Raw genomic sequence first — 19225 nt, 5'->3', positions numbered from 1 at the left:
TCAGAGGTATTGAGTGATCTTAATTGTCTCTATTTTAGGGCCTGTTGTTTGGTTTTGTTTTGTTTTTTTTTTAGTTTTGTAAACCACTATGGAATATTTCCTATAAATCAGGTCTGCATATTCTTTTAAAGGATTCGCCAAAATTTTCTGGAAGTGATAGTGCTGAGTGAAAGTAAATGTTGAGGATTCCTGAATATGCTCTTCACAACTGGTTTACCTCCTCAGCACTTGGGTAACAGTTTTACACTATTTAAACTTAAACTGTTTTCTCATTTTAGGAGTAACTGTGTAAATGTGTTGGTAACAACAACCCAGCTTATCCCAGCACTTGCAAAAGTTCTACTATACAGTTTAGGAGGAGCTTTTCCTATTGAAAATATTTACAGTGCAACCAAAATAGGTAAGAAAATTATTCTTTCACCCATTCTGACTACACTGCATTACCAATATATTTTTGCCAGCAGTGGATGAATTCCAAGACACTTCTCTGACACTTACAGTGTTAATTATAGGATTTAGGAATTGCATATGTTCGGATGTGTTTATGTCGATGAATTCCAAATTCATCTTATTTTCAATAACACCTGAAGGAATAAAGGTCTCCAAATTGATTTAAAGCCTCAGAAACTCCTAAACATGGTGCAGAAAACAAAAAGTGTGCAGAAAAGAATGAAGAAAAGTGTTTTGTGAATTCAAATATAAGCAGAACTTCTTTAAAATGGCCTCTGCTCTGACCTTGAGCTCTATGTAAGCTAGGCCTCTGCTTCACAAGGTTTTTCTGGAAGCATAGTACATCAGTGATGGTCGTGACAACTGCTGCCAACAGAAGCTGTGTTGATGGATGTCACAAGGGCATTTCCCTATTCTGTTGATAACTGTGTACGTCTTGTGTGGTACAGTTTGGAAATTTATGGCTACTGGAAATTGCATCCAAAATTTTCTTGTAAACCCAGAAAAGTTACCATTCCTGTGAAATGTGACTCAGCATACAATGACGGATAATTTTGGCAGATTTCATGATTTACCAATTATTACTTCAGGAATGCTTAATTTCTGTACCTATATAACATATACTGTGACACTTCATTGACAAAAGCATTACAATATACATTACAGTATATTTCCTAAATTATTTTAATAAGTGAAAAAACTGCATATTCTAACGGGTGTCAGGAAAAACTATCAGTCAGTGATTCTTTAGCTATAGCTGTCCTCTAGACAGAAAGTCTCAAATGCTTTAAAAACTTAAGGCACAAAGTATCCCAAATGCCACATGGTACTGTGCAGCCTCTGGAATGAATGTCATCTGTCATACAGCCTGTACTTGTTGGATTCAGTCACTGAGATTGCACTTGGACCAAAGGAACGAGCATTAACAAATAGTGCCAACAGCGCAGAAGGGGGTGGTGAAGTCAAGCACAGTCTCTGGAGGCGCTGTCGAAGTAATTCTGCACCAGGAATTCCTTCTGGGAACAGTGTGGCCGCTGTTACACCCCTGTCGGGAGCACAGCAAACTCTGGGGTACAAGATCTCTCTCTATCTTTCATCTCAGTGATCTCTGCACTGTGTTGAGCACAGGACTGTAATTGCAGCTCTTGCTTGCACACACTGAAATCTTGTCCTCACTCAACAGTTAATACTCACGATGCTTTTCCTAATCATAAGCCCTTTTTTGTGGGCCACCTTTAAAAAGCAAGAGGAGAGCAGTAAGAATGGGAGATCTAGAAATCATGAGCTTGTAGGAAAAGGTTAAAAACCTGGGGTGGGGATAGACATAGTAACAAACAAGGTAAAAAGCTCTTGCAGAGGGGAAAGAAATAATGTTTCTTTACATTGATGGAAGGTCTCACAACAGGTGATGATTTCTTTGCAATAGCGCATGTGTAGGTCGCATGTCAAAGAGAAACCTCCTAATGGAAAAAGGTTAATTAAATATAGAGATCACATGTGGAAACAGTGAAACCATTAGGACAGTTTGAGGATCGATAGCACAATCATTTGTTTATAAAACTGAGCCTGTATACAATTAAAAGGTTGGTAGATGACTTTGCTTGGTCCGTTTCAGTCCTGTTTTTTGTTGTTACGGGTTTAGCCTGCTTGCTTCCACATTTCTTCAAAAGAGTCAAATGGTTCATGAAGTTCTCCCAGGACTGTGTTGTTCAATTTTATTTTGCTTGTCTGTTGTGCTTTGAACAGTTTCTCCATTGCTACATCACCCATTGTTGCAGATAAATTAGAATTAAAACTTCTCTTTCCTTGAAAAAATACTACTGCAATAATAGGGAAATATTTAAATTCTATTCTTCGTTTACTGAGCTATTACTTTTTGCAGTGCTGCTGATTCCTTTATCTTAGTGGCTTTCCTGTAACTATTAAGAAAGTGATTTAGTTTTACCTGGAACAGCCTAATGTCACTAAAGAGATTCACTGCTTCTTACTAGTTTTGGCTCTAAATCCCAAGGCTGGATACTTCAAAAAAGTAGTAGTAACAATGTCTTACCACTGCACTAATCCTTTGTAAGGCTTCATCATAACTCACTTGATAGCTTGAATAAGTAGTGCATTGTTTTTCAGGCAAAGAGAGCTGTTTTGAGCGTATAGTGTCCAGATTTGGCACTAACATAACTTATGTTGTGATTGGAGATGGACGAGATGAGGAACATGCAGCTAATCAGGTAACTTCACTCTGAACTCTTATCTCATTTATCTTCCAGGGAAAGAAAGTTGCTTTGAACGAATAATGCAAAGGTTTGGCAGAAAAGTAGTATATGTTGTAATTGGGGATGGTGTAGAAGAAGAGCAGGCAGCAAAAAAGGTAACCTGTCTTCTGAAATGTTGGTGTGATACCTAGCTACTAATGCAAGCCTTTATGTTTGCATTTCTGTCAGTGTTGCACAATTGCAGAATGACAAATATTTTCGGCCCACAGATGCAGGGCAACAAGAGCATGATGAGATCAAAACTTAGCGTAATCTAATGAACCATTTGTATTCAGCATTTGCTTCACTTCAGTTTGGAAAGAAAAAAAAAAAGCAAAATTATTGTAAAAATAAATGAAAAATTATTGCAGCTAAAATGTCTGACACTTAAGCAAATTAAAGATAAACAGAAGAGACAGAAAGGGCTATTTTATTATAATTGGGTGGTGTTTTTTCTTTAAATGGTGAAATCATAGAGGTTTTAAGAACAAAGTTATGGAGAATGTGGAAAAGCATCTGAAGGACTGTGCAATTTTTTTTGCTGACGTAGATGAAACTCTGTAGTTTGCTGGACCAAATACGATGAACATGTAATTTGATCCAAGAAGGACATATCTGCAAAAGAAAAAGTAACACAATATAGAGATTGTGCACCAAACCTGTGTTGCTAAAAAAAACCTGTTTCCTTAGAAATATTCAATTTTTTCATGATAATAATACACGTCAAAATTTCACCAGATAAGTTTTCAATATTCAGAAACAGATCAAATGGGTAACTTGCACCATGCTTCCCTGTTTAACCCCTGGAAGTGTGGAGACACTGAAAATTTTGTCTCACAATGTCTGTGCAGGACAAGTGATGTAAATATTGCTGTGCTAGGAGTAGCAAAATAAAGTTCCTTTTTAGTGTTGTAGCTAGAATAGAAACAAAATTAAAATAAACCAAAATGCTTATTCCAAATGGTTCCTTATTATAGGTGCAGTCCTGGTGATGGGTCTTTTATAGTTTGTGCTAAACGAAGGTGGTTGGATTGTGTACTTTCCAGTTTAGCATGCTTTTTTCTTAATATTGGCTATATTGCATGGATAGATACAGAATTCAAAGAGATGGATGAATATAGCACACTACAAATAGATCTGAACACAACATGAAAGAATGCTTTTTTTTCTATTCTGATGATTTGATGAAGGAGAATAGCGCATGTATATGCATCTCTCATAGACAGTGTTGCTTTCTGTAACACAAATTATCATTTTCTAAACCAGAAAGTTTTTTTTTCTGACCCAGAAATCTTTTATCCAAAGAAATTCCTTCCTCCCTCCTCCTCCCCCTGCCCTGAGTAAAAAGTAATCCAACTCTGTTTCAAAGGGTTGTGCGTGAAGCTCTTTTAATGAAAGTATCATGGACCTTTAAATGATGGTTTGCTATTTTGCAAAGTCTAATAAATGGAGCAGAATGGGCTTTCCTATTAATGCTCCTTGGTATGGGTTTGCATGCTAACAGTAAGCAAATTGTCCTTATTAAGCAAGAGGCTCTTTCCAAAAAAACTGTTAAGAAAGACTATATAATTATTTTAACTTCAGTTGAACTGTAAAGCTCAGATCTATTTTGGTCTGATTTTTGTCAGTACTTTACTAGCAAAAATCAATCCAGAAATGCAGTGGTGTAAAATACGTGGTGGTAATCTGACTAGCCTCATGTGTCACATATCACCCTGTGTCACAGTGTTCATCCTTCCTGACCTTTTCTCCCCTCTAACAAACACAGCACAACATGCCTTTCTGGAGGATATCCAGTCATTCGGACCTCTTGGCTCTCCATCAAGCACTGGAACTAGAGTATTTGTAACTGTGTTCTGAAGTTGGCAATCCTTTTTTTTTATATATATATGTTTCAAGTACACTGAATTTTTATGTGTGGTTCAATGCCTCTGGCTTTACACATATGAATTGTCTTAAGAAGGGAAGAAATATTTGGAGTTAAAAATTCCAAATTGAAGAATTCAGATTGCTGAATGGAGTTAAAAATTAGTGCTACATAAGGAAGCTCTATGGTCTTATATATGCAACATTTTTAAATGAATTGAAACTGTGGAGGTTGCTGATACACACCAAGTGAGCCCTGACAGGAGTGAACAAAGGACTCGAACTGGCAAAGCACCAACACCCATCTTCCAGACAACAAGGTGGTGTTCAACAACATTCCTCAAAATGGGATATATTCTCAGCACTGAGGTTTGAACCAGACTTTAGCCTACCTAACCCAGAAAATCTGAATTGGAATGCACTCAGACTGTATAATGACAATCCGTCTAGACCTGTAATTTGTGTAAATTATTGATGAAAATAATTTACTGTGACTTTATTAGCAGCTGATTTTGGAAGTGGATGCAATTTTTCTTTCTTTTTGGGGGGCAGGGGAGGGAGAGGGTTATATAATATTGTCTCTTTTATAAGTTTGGCAAACAGAATGTGCATAATGTTGTGTTGTGCCTTAAAGAGAAGACTGTGTTTGTGTGTTGTAATGTAATTTTGGTTAAAAACTATGTAGATAAACCAAAAAAAACCCAACCTTTGTGATAATTTTTGACATGACCAAATTTGAAATTCAGAGAAAACAAAGAGCAGGGCTGCACTTAAATGCTTTGGCATTTAAGTATTTGTTGCAGGAAGTAAAAATAATAAAGGAAAGTTTGTGTTTTTATTTGGATTCTGAATAATTCCACTGATTGTTTGAGGAAAGTTAAGAGTGTTTGGAGGTTGATACTGGGGACCGCTACCTTGAAAGCTAAAAAAACCTGTTCAACACCTTCAACATCATTTCTTGATAGTCTGACAAGAGAACTAAGAGCCATATTCACGAATAAGTTATTCCACTGAAAGCCATATAGTGAGTACACCAGCTGTGCAAAACAGAACAAATTTACACCCAGCAGAGTTTTCAGGTCGTATTACTGGAAGGTGAAAATGTGGAGTTAAGCCCAAATAGGGAATAAAACACAAGTTTGTGAGGAATAAAAAATTACTAAAGATTCCCTCAGCAGTCAGATGAACAAATGATACTACACTTAGCATATTCATGATCAACACAAGTTGCTGAAATTGCTGGCATAATAACACCGGCCATTTCAGGAGCGCAGTCCACTTTGGTAAATACAGCAGCATTTTGGTAACTTTTCCATTCTGTTTCACATTTATGTGTCTTCCATTTGGGGTCAATGGGATTTTCCTCACCCATTTTTGATTGCACAACAGGATTACACAGGAACAACCCTAAATGTTTTTTGAATCAGATATTACAATAGCATGTCAGGCAGCTGAGCAGATGGTAAGGTGGAGATTTTTATGAAAAAATACTGAGAAACACAGTAACTAAATTTTCATAATTTCTATTAAAAATTACAGTCCATACCATGATAATTACCTTGCGAGTTTTGAATGTGCTACCTTCCAACTTTGGAAAATGAGCAAGGTCTACATTGCACACAGGGGCTCCATGTGCAGCTTGAGCACTCTGAAACAACAAGAAGTTGTTTGTCTCTCATGGCAGAAAATGGAAACTGCTTTTTGTACATGGAGACACCTGAGGTTGCCTTTTCTCTGACCGTGTGAAGAGGTGTGTGCAAGAGAAGATGTTAGATGTAAACTCCAGGTTGTCTACACAAGCACAGTAGTCAGCACTGAGGTGAAGATCTTCCCTCTCTGTGCTGTGAAGCCACCGTATGTCTAGTTACCAGGTAGTAACTTCATTAAACTTTGTAGGTTATATGAAAGTTAGTTGGTAGGTGAAAGCCTGGAGCCACTAAAAGTACAAGGCAAAAATAAATTCATAAAAATGGGATTTCTTTGATGTACTGGAATCGGATATGCACGTCACCGCACAACAAACTGATTATAATTAATTATCATGGGGCAGTTTAAAGCCATCACATGACACTTGCCATGTATGAAATCATTACCCATTAACTATTTGGGTGAAGGATTTGCATATCTAAAAGGTAAACATGAGGCATACCTTCTTTGTATTTACAGTGCCCATCTAGTCAAGTTTGTTCTGGAAGTTCATTTTTCATAAAAAGCTGTAGTACCAGTATGTTGTAGTTTTTCAAGTGGGAAAAAAGTGTTGCTACTGGAATAAGAAAAAAGTTCAAACAGAGCCCTTCTCGACTTCCAGCATCGTAACACTGCATGAGAATCTTTCTCTCTTTTTTTTTTCTTTTCTTTTTGACAAGTCATAGTGTTATTTAAATGCATGAAGCAATTTTGTTTCTCTAAATTATTTGTTCAGCTTGTTCAGCTTTTCAGTATTCTTTTCCTAATCATATGTAAGAACAAAAAATAGCCCAGCAACCACTGTCAGTTCTCATAAAAGGTTTGCAGTGCGTTTGTTGGAGTTGTGCTTAGATCTCTGTGGCTCAGTTTAATCTACTGGACTCCTGGAGAGGAGAGGGAGGCAAAAGCGGGGGAAGTTTTGCAGAGCATGACAAAGTTCTGCCACGATAGCAGAAGTTAACTATAAAAATAATTGACAAAAACTTACATCCAAAGAAAATTCAAGGATTTAGCTCAAAAGCCTTCTTCACAATACTAGAATTATAAAAGAAAATTTCAGAGTACAAGTAATTTCCTGCTAAGCAAATGGTGTACACTCCTGCCTTTTACAGAGAAATTGCTCTGATACATTTTCCTGCGTGAACAATACAGAGGAGAAAATAACCAAGGCAGAGACATAGTCACGCCAGACTGTTCCAGATAGGCCTAAGTGGATTAAATGGAAGGCTGGTCATTTTGACATTGAGTGCATTTTAATTCAACAGCATGTTAGTCAGAGACTGACGTCCTTTCAGCGTCTCTCAACAATGAACACTGAACACAATGTCATGTTTTCAAGTATTTTGGGCAAATGAAGTATAAAATATAATGCCTTTTGCTGATACTCTAGCAGTTCTCAGTCAGTTACAGAACTTGACCACTCATTAGGCATTTGAGTAGTCAGCTTGCAGAATACAAATACTGTGTGATAGCAGTCACAAAATAGTACCTTAAATTGATATCACTCTGCGCAGTTCAGTATAACAGTAAAAGGGCAGGAAAAGCTAAAAGTTTTGCTTATTTTTAGATGCCTGTTGAGATTGTGCACAAAGATACAGGCAGCAATTAGCTCCCAGATCTGTGTCCATTAGAACCCAGTGTGAGAAGTAGTGTTTGCATCTAAAGCAGTTGTGGAGTATGTTCCAGTGCAAGCACTGACAAAGGGAGATGAGGCCAAATCAAAATCCTGTATACAACTATACTTCATTTCAGGGCAGATGAAGTCCTGCAGCCAAACAGAACTGCAGAGTTTATGGAGAATATGGACTTGGCCCATGATACAAAGACTAGATTTTAGCTGTGAGGGTGTATCCAGATATAGGGTTTAGGTTCAAAAATCGTCTCTGCTTTACAGGATTGACACCAGGCATATGCTCTAAATGAGTATGGTATTTAGTATCTCTGAAGAGGAGCTGAACTGACACGAGCCAAAATCCCAGCAATAGCAGCATTTTGGAGGTATAATTGAAACCAAGGGTCTCTGTCTTGTATTAGCAGATTATAGTTTATTAGGGCCTACATAATTTAAGAAAATGTAAATTAAAAAGCTTGTAAAATTATGTACAACTTTACTATTTCTCAATAAATACACTTGGAAATGTCATTTTCTGCACTATATGATGTTGTAAGATGCTTGGTTTGTAGCCAAAACCATCCGTTCACAATGTCTCTTAAAGGAGCTGAGTGTGACCTTGGACTCTTTTTAAGTAAGTCTGCGCTGCCTTTGTGGTTCATGCCTGAAGCAGCCCTGTGCCCATGTGGTTTGGTAGAGACCGGCTCACCTGCATACTGTTTGCCGGGTGCAGCCACTGGAGGGAATGTCCCTCTGCTCTGCAACAAGGTTTCCTCACCAAGAACAGTAGGTAACCTTGCTCCAGATGCCAGGTGAGGGACAACTGACACCTTTGTTTCCGTGTCCTTGGGCCGAAATACAAACCAAACCTATTCAGTAGTCTAGACATCTAGTATATTAATTTAAATTCCCTTACCATTCACTTACTAATGTTATGCTAATATCCTTCTTACTGGCATGAGTTTTTGAGGAAATAGACTGGGCTACTGAAGGGCAAGCAGCCATTCCATTTGAAGCTCAGCCTCACCAAACTTTGTAAGTGTCTTTGGGAGCAGTGCTTCACGTCCTAGTGAGGTGCTGACTTGGTTTCAGGGAAGCAGTTCCCCCCAGAGTCTGATTGTGAAGGCTTTAAGGCAAAAGTGGGACCACAGGACTATCAGCATTCTTAGATGTGACCTTATCGTCTAGAGAACACAGCAAGTGGCAGAGCCTTGGTAACCACAGTGCTTCAGCCACAAGAGACAGCTTGTCAATAGCGTAATTTTGCAGAAGAGTTAGTTGAAAGCATGTCTGTTACAAATATAACTGTTCTGTATGTACATCTGCCTTCTATTCCAATTTTAGGAACAAAAAGGAAGATACATCAAAAATATAAAGAAGGCCCACTGAGCAGACAGCCCATAATAAAAAGTAGTTTTAACACTGTCTCCCAGAGGGGTTTGCATGTGACTCAAGAGGAAACATTTAGTGCCATTTCAGGAGACGGGGGTCAAAGGCAGTCAGAAAATGGTTTTACTCCCCATTAAAACTGTAGGAGATCACAGAACTTTTCCCTTTTCATATCAGAATGAAAAATGAGATATTGTGGGGGGTATTTAAAAGCTTTTGTCTGGATTAAAGCACAGCATTATTACCTTCATTCCTGGGAAGGTAACTCTGAGAAATTTCTGGGAAACTCAATGCTCTAAATGTCAGTATGTCCTGTACATGACAGTTCACAGTGCTGAACTGAACTGAAAAAAAAATATTCTGCTGAAAGCATTTATGGATGGAGAAATAACTCTACCTCATTTGGGTGCAAAAATACCTCTTCCTCATTATCCATTGCCTGCAGAGAATCCCCAAGGAAAACAAAGCAGAAATCCAAAATGGAATTATTTATGTGTCTCTTTTGTTGTTTGCCAAAGTGTTATTATCTCTAGGGGATGCACAATTAGGGTTGACTTGTTTGATCCATTTTCTTTTTTCCAAACAAATAATGGATTCAGAAACATTTAGCAAATGTTTATAAATTTGGGGGAATTGTTTCCGTTTCCAAAAGCCTAGGAAGTAGGAGGAATGCTGAGAAAGTCAAAACATCTCAATAGTTTGTTTTTTCATGCTAGTTTCCCTACAAATTTCAAGGCTTGATTTTCCAAGACTTTCTAACTTGAAACTACTAATAAAAGATGAAGAAGGAATTATTTTTCTTCTGGTTGGGAAGAAAAGAAAGAAAAAGTTTCATAAATTGATTTTCAAGTGGACAAGCAAAGAAAACCCTTTGTTGCACAAAGCATCATTTCTCTAATTTGTCATATGAATTAGTTACCCATCATCCATCTAAACATGGGTTATTAGAAATCCACATATGCACTTCAGTAAGGATGAAGCAGGAGAGCAGAGGAGCATGAAGGACAAGATTTAAATGAACTATATCACATCAAGGAGTCAGGCTGAGAGTGGAGGTTAATTAGACTTGATTCTGCTGTGCTCTCAGTGTCTGGGAGAATTAAGTGTTGCAGAGGAGCGGCAAATGGAAAGTGGTTCACGTTTCCTAGGCTACTACACAGCCTACTCTGCCCGTCACCAGGAAGCACACACTTTTTTTACATGAAAACAACTACTGGAGCTATTTGGAAAATATTAGAAACTGTGAAACTGAATGTGTTTTGGGACTATGCAAAGCAATGCAATGCATGGAACATTTCTAGTCCTCTTTAGAGAAAGTGAATCAGCCAGAAAAACAGTCTGAGCCGTTGCAGGAGTCCGGTGACTATGGGCCTCAGCTGGCATATCAAGCCCCTGTTCTTTGTTTTCAGCTTACCTGGTTAGGATTCTTGGTTTCTAGCTTTCTGACTCAAAAAGATCCTAGTTTGGTCCAATAGTAAGGAGGAATGTTTCTGAAATTTAAAAAAAAAAAGTGAAAGGGAAGAAGAAACGAAAAAAACAAACCTAAACCCCAAATCCCTCCTTACCCAGTGCTAAAATCACTATGCCCATCGTGAAGGATTCTGGAAAAAGAAATGTTCCCAGAAAGGGTTTAGCAGCTGAGAAGCTGTGGTTAGCTGGTCAGTTGGTTGCAGAGTGAGGCAGGACAGAGAAGACAATCGAAAAGCCCAGCAACCAGGAAGAGCATTTTGCCTGGGTGGCGTGTGTGTATCTCTCCTTGTTTCACAGCACACCTCATTTGTGTTCATTGTGCTCTGAACTCCTACCCAAGACAGGTACCCTCTTCACCTGTCCCACCAACGCTGGTCCATGGGTTTTTGCAGGCTGGTCTCTTTGCTTTCTTGTTTCTCTCTGGTTTTACACCTTTTTCTTCCTTCAGTATAGCTGTAGCCCTTCACTGTCTGTGAATTTGCTAGAATCCCAAGTAGCCTTTCAAGTGTACCCATTCCAGCTTTTGCTGGAAATAGAAAGACGGCTCCAGCAATGTTAAGCTACAGAGGCCACAGAGGCAAGCAAGTCCCCACAGCTCTGCCTCCATGCCTGAACGGGATAATGGGCTTGTAGGAAAACGAGATGCACACACAGGACCAGCCTTATGCAGCGGCCCTACCATCCATCCTCACCTCCCTTTGGTAGATAGGGCTGCAAATACCTTCCTCTGCCACTGTTCATAGCCAGCAGATACAGAAAACTCGCAGCAAAGGCTTGAGCCTTTGAATGCAATGAAGGGATTTGTGGAACAAGCACTCAGAATGGATGTGTCTCCCTTTGTGGAGCTGAGAGTGAGGTATTGAGTACAGTTTGCAGGGTTAGTGTAAGATCATGTCTAGTATTTGAGCCCCGATAGCAAGCAAAATGGCACTAAGCAGCAGGACTTCTTTGAAAGGATTTTTGGGTATAGTGGGTTAGCCTTGGCTGGCAAGCAAACTCCCATCCACCTCACTCCTCCCCTCTGTGGGATGGAGAAAGTAGGAAGAACATTAATGAGAAAGCTTGTGGGTGACAATGAAGACAAGCAGACTGCTTAGCAGTTATTGCCATGGGGAAAAGAGACTCCACCTGGAGAAAATTACTTTATTGCTGATTAAAATAAATATCTAATCACTGCATTTGGTAGTGGGAAACAGGCAAACACTAAAACAGCACCTTTCCTCCCCCTGTTCCTCTGCCCAGCTTCACTCCTTCACTGCCAACTCCTCTACGTCCCCTGGACAGGTAAGGCAGGATGGGTGAATAAGGTGGCTATAGTCAGTGAGTATACAGTGGTCCATCTCCACTGCTCCTTCCTCCTCATGCTCCTCCCCGGCTCCAGTGTCGTCTCCTTTCCACAGGCTGCAGTTCCTTCAGGGAGTGTCATGCGGTCCTCCACAAGCTGCAGTGTGGATGGATATCTGCTCCACCATGGAGCTCATCATCATCAACATCATCTGGCCTTGGCACTCTCTGCTCCTTCTCACTCTTTGTTCCCTCCTCCTCTGCTTGTGGGGTGATTTCCAGCCTTTCTTGCACACGCTTTCCCGGAGGTGCTGTCATCGTGGCTTCGAGGCTCTGCCATGTCCTGTGGTGGGTCAGTGGGAGCTGGCTGGGATGGGCCATGTCCAGCATGGGGCAGTCCTGACCACCACCACCCTCACCACCCTCCAGCTCCTGGGTACCTGCACCCAAACGGGGTTGCAAGGAAGGTGTGTCTCAAAAAAACCCATGCAATATCAAATCTCTCATTCTGCATGGTTTTCATGAATAGTGGAAGCCCAGTGGAAGAGGACAAGACAAGTCTGAGCAGGAGGAGACATACAGACCTAACCACAAGCAGAAGAACAGAGGGGAGACACAGGTTTTTTTTCTGCCGCCCAGGTTACCCAGAGCCCATGAAGAGGCCCCAGCACATCTTAAACCTGATGCTGGGGAGCTGCCAGATGAGGTCTCAGCAGGTCTAACTCCTCATGTCTGGATGAGACAGGCAGGGACTTACCTTTTCACATCCTGCCCACTTGCCACATCCCATCTCCAGCCCCAGCCCCACTCCCAGCCCCTGAGTAGCCAGCTTGCAGAGGAACACCTCGTGTGCTTAAAGCCACCAGGCAGGTCCCATTGAAATTCCCACATGCACATGATCCTTGTGCCCAAAATGATCCTCATGCCCTGCACCACCTCTGGTTGTTAGGACCCGTTTAGCAAAGAAGCCAGCAGGCCATTTGAAAAGTGCCACCCAAGTGCATAAGAGCCATCCCAGCCATTTGGCAGCTGGGCTGTTTGCTCCTAGCAACCCATGAAAGCATGGCAACTTACAGCCTCATGATGTCTGCCACATGCAGACAAATAAATTCATTTTCTAGGAAATAGTTAGCTGTTATGGTGAAACCTGAGTAAGAGTCAGCTGCAGTTGATTTAATCCACTGCCATTACAACAAGCTAATGGGCTAAAAGGATGGTTTAATTTATTTATCTGTGTGTATATACACATATATTATTTTTCTCCTGGAATAAACAGTTTAATTGGTGGGAACGGACAGTAGTGAATAAGGACTGAAATGGATATCTTCTGAGTGTGGTTTTAGCAACATACGAATATTATCTTTCACCCATAAAGAGGGCTGACAAGAGGGTGCATATTGCTCTGTGAAACCTGCTTCAGGATAAAAGCTGTTGTTTCTTGGAGGAGGGATCTCTCCTGGCCCTGCATGACTGCCACCTTCTTCATGCAGTCCTGACCTGTCACCCTCAGGCTGCACTTTGCATATGAAAGGTTCTGGACTTGACTGGCGGTGCTGCTCAATATTCCAGTTTAGTCCCTCCATACACAAGTAATTCCTGTTAGCAGGAAACAAAATAGAAACAATTAAATGCTTTCTTGTTCCTGTTTTAGCTGCACCATATGGGAGCTGCTAATGTAGCTTAGCTTATCCCTACCGGTGCCTGATCCCATCCCCTTTATTCAGGAGCCCTGTTCAGGGAGGGCAAGGTCTTCACAGGCTATCCCTACCTCCCTCACCAGCATGCCCAGGAGCAGCTCTTCTGCCAGAGCAAGGCTCCAAGGTTCCATGCTGGGGAGGTTTGGTTCTATGAGCAGCCTATAATGCTATCTTTATAAGAGTGCATCAGCTTCAGATGCTATCTTTCTCTCATGGAAATCTTGAAGTTTGATTCAGTTTTATGGTACAAGCCATGTGATATATAGCTCATAGTACTATAGTATAAGAGCCCATGCAAAGGGGTATTTACCAGAAACTCTTAATGACAACTGTGCCTCAGGATCACCCATACTTAAAGCAAAACAAAACAAGGAGAAAAAAAATGGGGGAGGGAGAAGAATGGAGCCAAGTGTGTGGGGCTGCTCTGCTCAAACAGCATATGCACAATGATTTATGAAATGCAATCCTATTCTCAACGATCACCACAGGCCACTGACACATGGCATCTGATGGAGGTAAGGTAATTAGCAAACCCCAGCTTCTCCTGTTACTCACTCGGAGCTAAAATGCAGGTTTTATCGCAAACACTGGGTAGTTTTGATGAAGACCATATTCAACACTTGAACTCCTGGTGACCACAACAGAGGCTGCGTAGCCAGCTGGCCCCTGTGGCCAGTTGAGGTGAAAGAGCTGAACCTGCCCAGGTCCCTTCTCAAGGTGGGCACCCACCCCACTCACCCCTCACAACCTTGCTTTCCACTATCCCAGTGGGAAGAAGGCAATGGCCCAGGCAGCATCACAAGGAGTGCAGCTCCAGTGCTTTAGTGGTTATCTCTGAGTCATTTTCACACCCTCCTTAGCCTAAATTGGTTCTCAGTGGAACAAGGATCTTAGCTGGGAGGAACCTATTCACAGAGGAAAAACAACTTTGGGGTCTCAAGAAGTCAAAAACCACTCAGCCTAAAGGGTACCCAAGTATTGCTAGTGTCTTTATTTTTTCACTTTACCCAAATGCTCGCAGTGAGTTTTCTTCTGGTTAAACTGCAGTTCCTTAAAAGCAGTTTCTTTATAATGGAAAGGCTGACTCAACCTTCACTCTAATAACCAGGAAAACACAACAGTAAAATGAAACAACAAATCATTCCTCTGACAGTAATGAGGCGCTTGCTTAGACATTTATCTGTCCTTTTACAGGGCAGTAATTTTATGGTTGAAAAGACCTGGTTTCATACTTCATGTGCGGGAAGAAATTGCCAAGCCCTGGCCAAAATTGCCTTATTTAGCAGATGGTAACATTGTACATAATTAATGCATTCATTTTCTTTCTTAAAAACTAGTAAATGCAGCTTATTTGAATTTCCTCCTGAAAACTAAATTTATTAGCTACAAAACACAGAGACTGTGCCAACAGTTTCAAGGAGGTTATATCCTATATTCTCCCCATTTTCTAACTGTTTTCCACCGATATCATCACCTGGGTGGCTCTTCCCCTCTCTATAGGAAACTTCAGAGTGAGTGACAGCTTTCTCCTGTCCCTTTTATTCCTCCATATGTTTTCATGGTAAAGGTTTATTTCCTTCACCTCCATTTAAAATGCAGAAAGACTGCCACTTGTTTGCTGAAAATGACTTTAAATTCATCATCTCTCCCAAACCTAATAAAGTGGCATGTTTACAATGTTAAAGGGAATCAGGTGTATTAATGTTAAATGAAAAAAATCCATATTTATGTAGTGTTATAATAATACCATTTGCCTGGCCTTTCTCAGTCTATTCATCACACAGAAATCTCCCCACAAGTTGCTGTGGAGCCTGTGTGCTGGAATGCCATGCAATAATAAGCCCAAATTCACCATAAATAATGTATTGCAGCAGCCTCCCCCCTTGCTGATGGCAGCCGCAGCAGTGGGGCACACCTGGGGAAAGATTCAGTCCCCAGGCACATGGCAATGAGGAGGGAGCAAAGAAAACCAGGTGGGTACCACTGCTACAGCCCCCTTGTGCTGCTCACGCAAATCCCATTCTTGCTACTGGTTCCAACACACAAGTGCTGCTGGTCCCTTTCATGCTGCTGGTCCTACTGCAGAGAGCTGGAAGCAGAGAGCCTGGACTCTCGCAGGGCTCCTAGGTCATAGCTGCTGATGCCTCTTCATTTTGAAGGCCATCCTCAAGTGTTACCATGGAAGCAGGGGCAGTGTGCACCAGTGGACTGTAACATATTTTTTGGCACTCAGCCATGCTGTTCCCAGCTCCATGTGCACTTCCAGCCATTTTGTTGCGTGAGTCCATGGTGCTAAACAGTATTGCCTCAAGTGAGAGTTCCACGCTGCTTGAAATCCTCCCTTTAAAGGATAGAAACCTGGCCCATCCTGGGCAGTGATGCAGGTGATGGGAACTTCTAGTTTTATGAGAAGAAAGACTTTTAATCTCCTGATCTAGTTTGTAAATTCAGTGGTCAGGTGTGCAGCTCTCAGCAAAAAATTAGGAGGATTCAGTCATTTCTATTAAAGTGGATAACAGCAGAGTCCCTTTGGCAAGTAATATTTGCCAGGCTATGTTTTATATGTAGTTTCCCTAGCCAGCTCCTACCTCACCGCATCTGGGCCGAACACGCTGTGCTCTGGATGTAGCTCTGCAAAAGAAATACCTTGTCTACCTCTTACATGTCACTTGTTCCCCCAGTCTGAAATACACCATCACACATCACCCTATTCACAGAGGTCTGCTCGGAGGTGTTAATGGCATGGGCAAGTTTAGCCTTCGCTGGCACATCTACTTACTTTTGGGTCCCAGCATGGTTATTCTCACAAATCCTGGAGAAAAGAACAGTCAGAGTAGGCAGGTAGAATCTTAACGGCTGGATTTTAAGAAACAAAGATCTTCCTTTCTTTTCTTTCCTTTCCCTTCCTATTAAATTACCCTAAAAAAAATAAATCCTTTAGTTTGTCCAACAGGCTGAAGCCCTTCATGGGACTCCCCACCAAGAGATGTGGTGCTCTACTGGTGAGCAAACCTAGGGAGAGAGCTTTCAGAGAGACACAGTTTGCTTCTTCCCTGCTGAGTGGAAGGGCACTGTTATTTTGTTCTAACACATAGGTAACTGAGGCACAAGTGATTTATGGTGGCCCAGCATGGCAGGGTATGAATCACAAGTCCCAGGCTAAGGTCAACTCTGCCCTTGCCTGTTGCAAAATCCAGTATCTATTCTTCTCTGGCCAAGGCCCCATGTGACTTGTTTATCCTTGAACTTTTATATTCTGCGTTATGTGCAGAGACTGGCATAGGTCTATAATAAAAGGATTCTGATTTTAAGAGGAATTAATGAAAGAGATACTGAATTTCTATCTAGTAATTCGACTACTTTCATAGAGGTGTGTAGAATATATATCTTTAACTGGTAGCTATCTCTTGTCCCCACACCATCAGACTCTACTCTGTGGTTTTATGCTAGAAAACATCTGGAGAGCATGTGTTCCCTTGCTTCCTTCAGCTGGCTGTCCTTGCCAAATTTCAGTCTTCCTTGTAACTCCAGTGCTGAGCTTGAGTATCTTTATTTGCACCTGTAGATCTCAGAGACAGCAACTCCTGCACTCAGATATACAAAGCTACAGACACTTCACACACAGGCTTCTGGGGTTAATAAAGAAATCTTGTCTCTACTATGCAGACTCTACGATTGTGGTACCTGTGGTGATACTGTAGCACCAAATGTGATAACACATATCTCTGTGATGCTGCAATATACAGAACACCTTTCTGTGTACAGAAAAGAACCACTGGACCCTGCAACAATATGTCTTCTTTTAAATGGCTTTAAGAGGATAAAGTATGTAGAGAAGTGGATGACATTGTTTTGGCATATTTCTGAATTAAAAAAGGGGAAACCTCTTTATCTCTGGTAACCGCTGATTTCAATATTGAGATGCATTATGAGAAACATTTTGTCATGATAAATCATCACATTGTACTCCGAGCCTTGTAACTTTAAGTCTTTTGCCATTAAACTTTCTTGACTTTCACAGTAGTAAATTGACAATCGGTCTTTCTGACACTTTTTTATATAGAGAGGCAATGCTTCCAGAGCTTTTATCACTGTGGATTTCAGGATAACATAACAAATAGAAGAAGCCAAACCCCTTGTCTCACTGTTGGGATTTATTAGAACAGTCAGGAACAAAACAAATGTGTTGACATTTGCTTCGTTAAAAACAGCAAACTGAATAACAGAGCACGCAGACTCCGTAATGTGATCCTGGCTAACACGCTTCTTTCCTGTTTCCCCACCTTTGTACTTAATCCCAAGTTCCTCATTGGTTTTCAGTGTGTAGATTACTTCCCAATGCAGAGATTTTCTCATGATACAGCTTACCTTTCTCTTTTTCTTTTACCTTTTCTTTCTCCTTTCACAGCAGCCTACTGCTAAGTAGCACTAATGTCTGGTTTGGAAAAGCCACATTCAATCATGTGTGTTTGGCTTCTTCAGTGTAGTAAAGCTGACCAAAGAAAAGAAGACTGCTCACCATCAGCAGTCCCAAACCTGTAGCTGTGGGAATGGCTGTTCTCCACTTGCCTACTTGCAGCTATTTCTTCAGATAAATTGACCTGCTCTGCAAAAGACTATTTCTGTTACTGCTACTAAATCACAGAAATCATTACATCAATTGTCCATTGAAAAAAGCATCTCTAATGAGGGATAAAGCCCAGCAATAAGTAAAAGGCTGCTTTGATAGCTGAAACTTAGGACCAGCAATACTGAGAGCTGCAATCCCTTGCCAGCTCCTTACAGCATGCTGTGTCTCAGATGTCCAAAGCTTGTCCCAGCTTGGGGGATTTTCTGCTTCAAGGCTCTCTGGGTGCTTTCACAAGTGGAAGTCGTTTCAGTCTTTCAAAGTTATTCAGGAGAACATAGGCAGATGCTGTGCGTTTTACGAAGACATATCAGATCTGATTAGACCAGCTATCCATCACATCTAGCCTGTTTCTAACAGGGACCAGCACCAGGTTATTTCAAGGAAAAAGGAAAAACTTTCAGGACAGATGAAGAGGCTGCTCCCCATGTTGAACAAGTTTATTCCAGTCTTTCTGCAGCTACTGGTTTAAGAAAGCAACTTGTACAGCTACCAGCAATGAGGGGATTGATGATATTATTATTCATCATCTAAAACTGTAGTCTTTTCTGAAACTTATCATGCTCTTTCCCTCAAAACTGTATTTGGCAGTCAAAATTACAGGTCAGTTACAACTGTTTTGAAAACACATCTCTCTGTTCTGTATTTCTTCTCCCGATTTTATTTGGTATTGCCTGCACGATATTATGGGGAAGGAAGAATTGTGGAATATAGGGAAAGCAAAATAACAATAATTACAGTCTACTTCTATCAAATGGACAGGGCATGTCAGAAAAGGGCAGCAGTACTTGGCAATGACACTGTATTTTTCCTGACCCCTTCTTCCTACTCCCACCTTTTATGAGGTCAATTATCTGTATACTCAGTAGTGCATAGCTGTGAATTCAGCAAAGAT

The 19225-nt window shown here is 40.8% G+C and overlaps 1 protein-coding gene across 16 annotated transcripts in view; it reads left to right on the top strand.

The window, feature by feature from the left end:
• EYA4 (EYA transcriptional coactivator and phosphatase 4) overlaps positions 1-8408 on the top strand; it is a 150699-nt gene extending 142291 nt beyond the window's left edge. For 8 of the 16 annotated variants that reach the window (XM_061474837.1, XM_061474841.1, XM_061474849.1 and 5 more), the window contains 3 exons: positions 279-400; positions 2715-2815; positions 4468-8408. In XM_061474837.1, coding sequence (XP_061330821.1) covers positions 279-400; positions 2715-2815; positions 4468-4548 — 304 coding nt within the window. In that variant the 3' untranslated portion in view covers positions 4549-8408. Of the gene's footprint in view, positions 1-278; positions 401-1317; positions 1522-2574; positions 2676-2714; positions 2816-4467 lie in introns of those variants that run through there. The other 8 variants (XM_061474839.1, XM_061474836.1, XM_061474844.1 and 5 more) reach the window with 3 other exon arrangements.
• Positions 8409-19225: the final 10817 nt, after the last annotated feature.

Source organism: Pezoporus flaviventris, unplaced genomic scaffold, assembly GCF_033815535.1.
Source record: "Pezoporus flaviventris isolate CSIRO_AGI_PZ_B2104156 unplaced genomic scaffold, CSIRO_AGI_Pfla_v1 ptg000081l, whole genome shotgun sequence".
Taxonomy (NCBI): domain Eukaryota; kingdom Metazoa; phylum Chordata; class Aves; order Psittaciformes; family Psittacidae; genus Pezoporus; species Pezoporus flaviventris.
The sequence above is the reverse complement of the archived record's forward strand: the minus strand, read 5'-3'. Positions and strand labels throughout refer to the sequence as shown.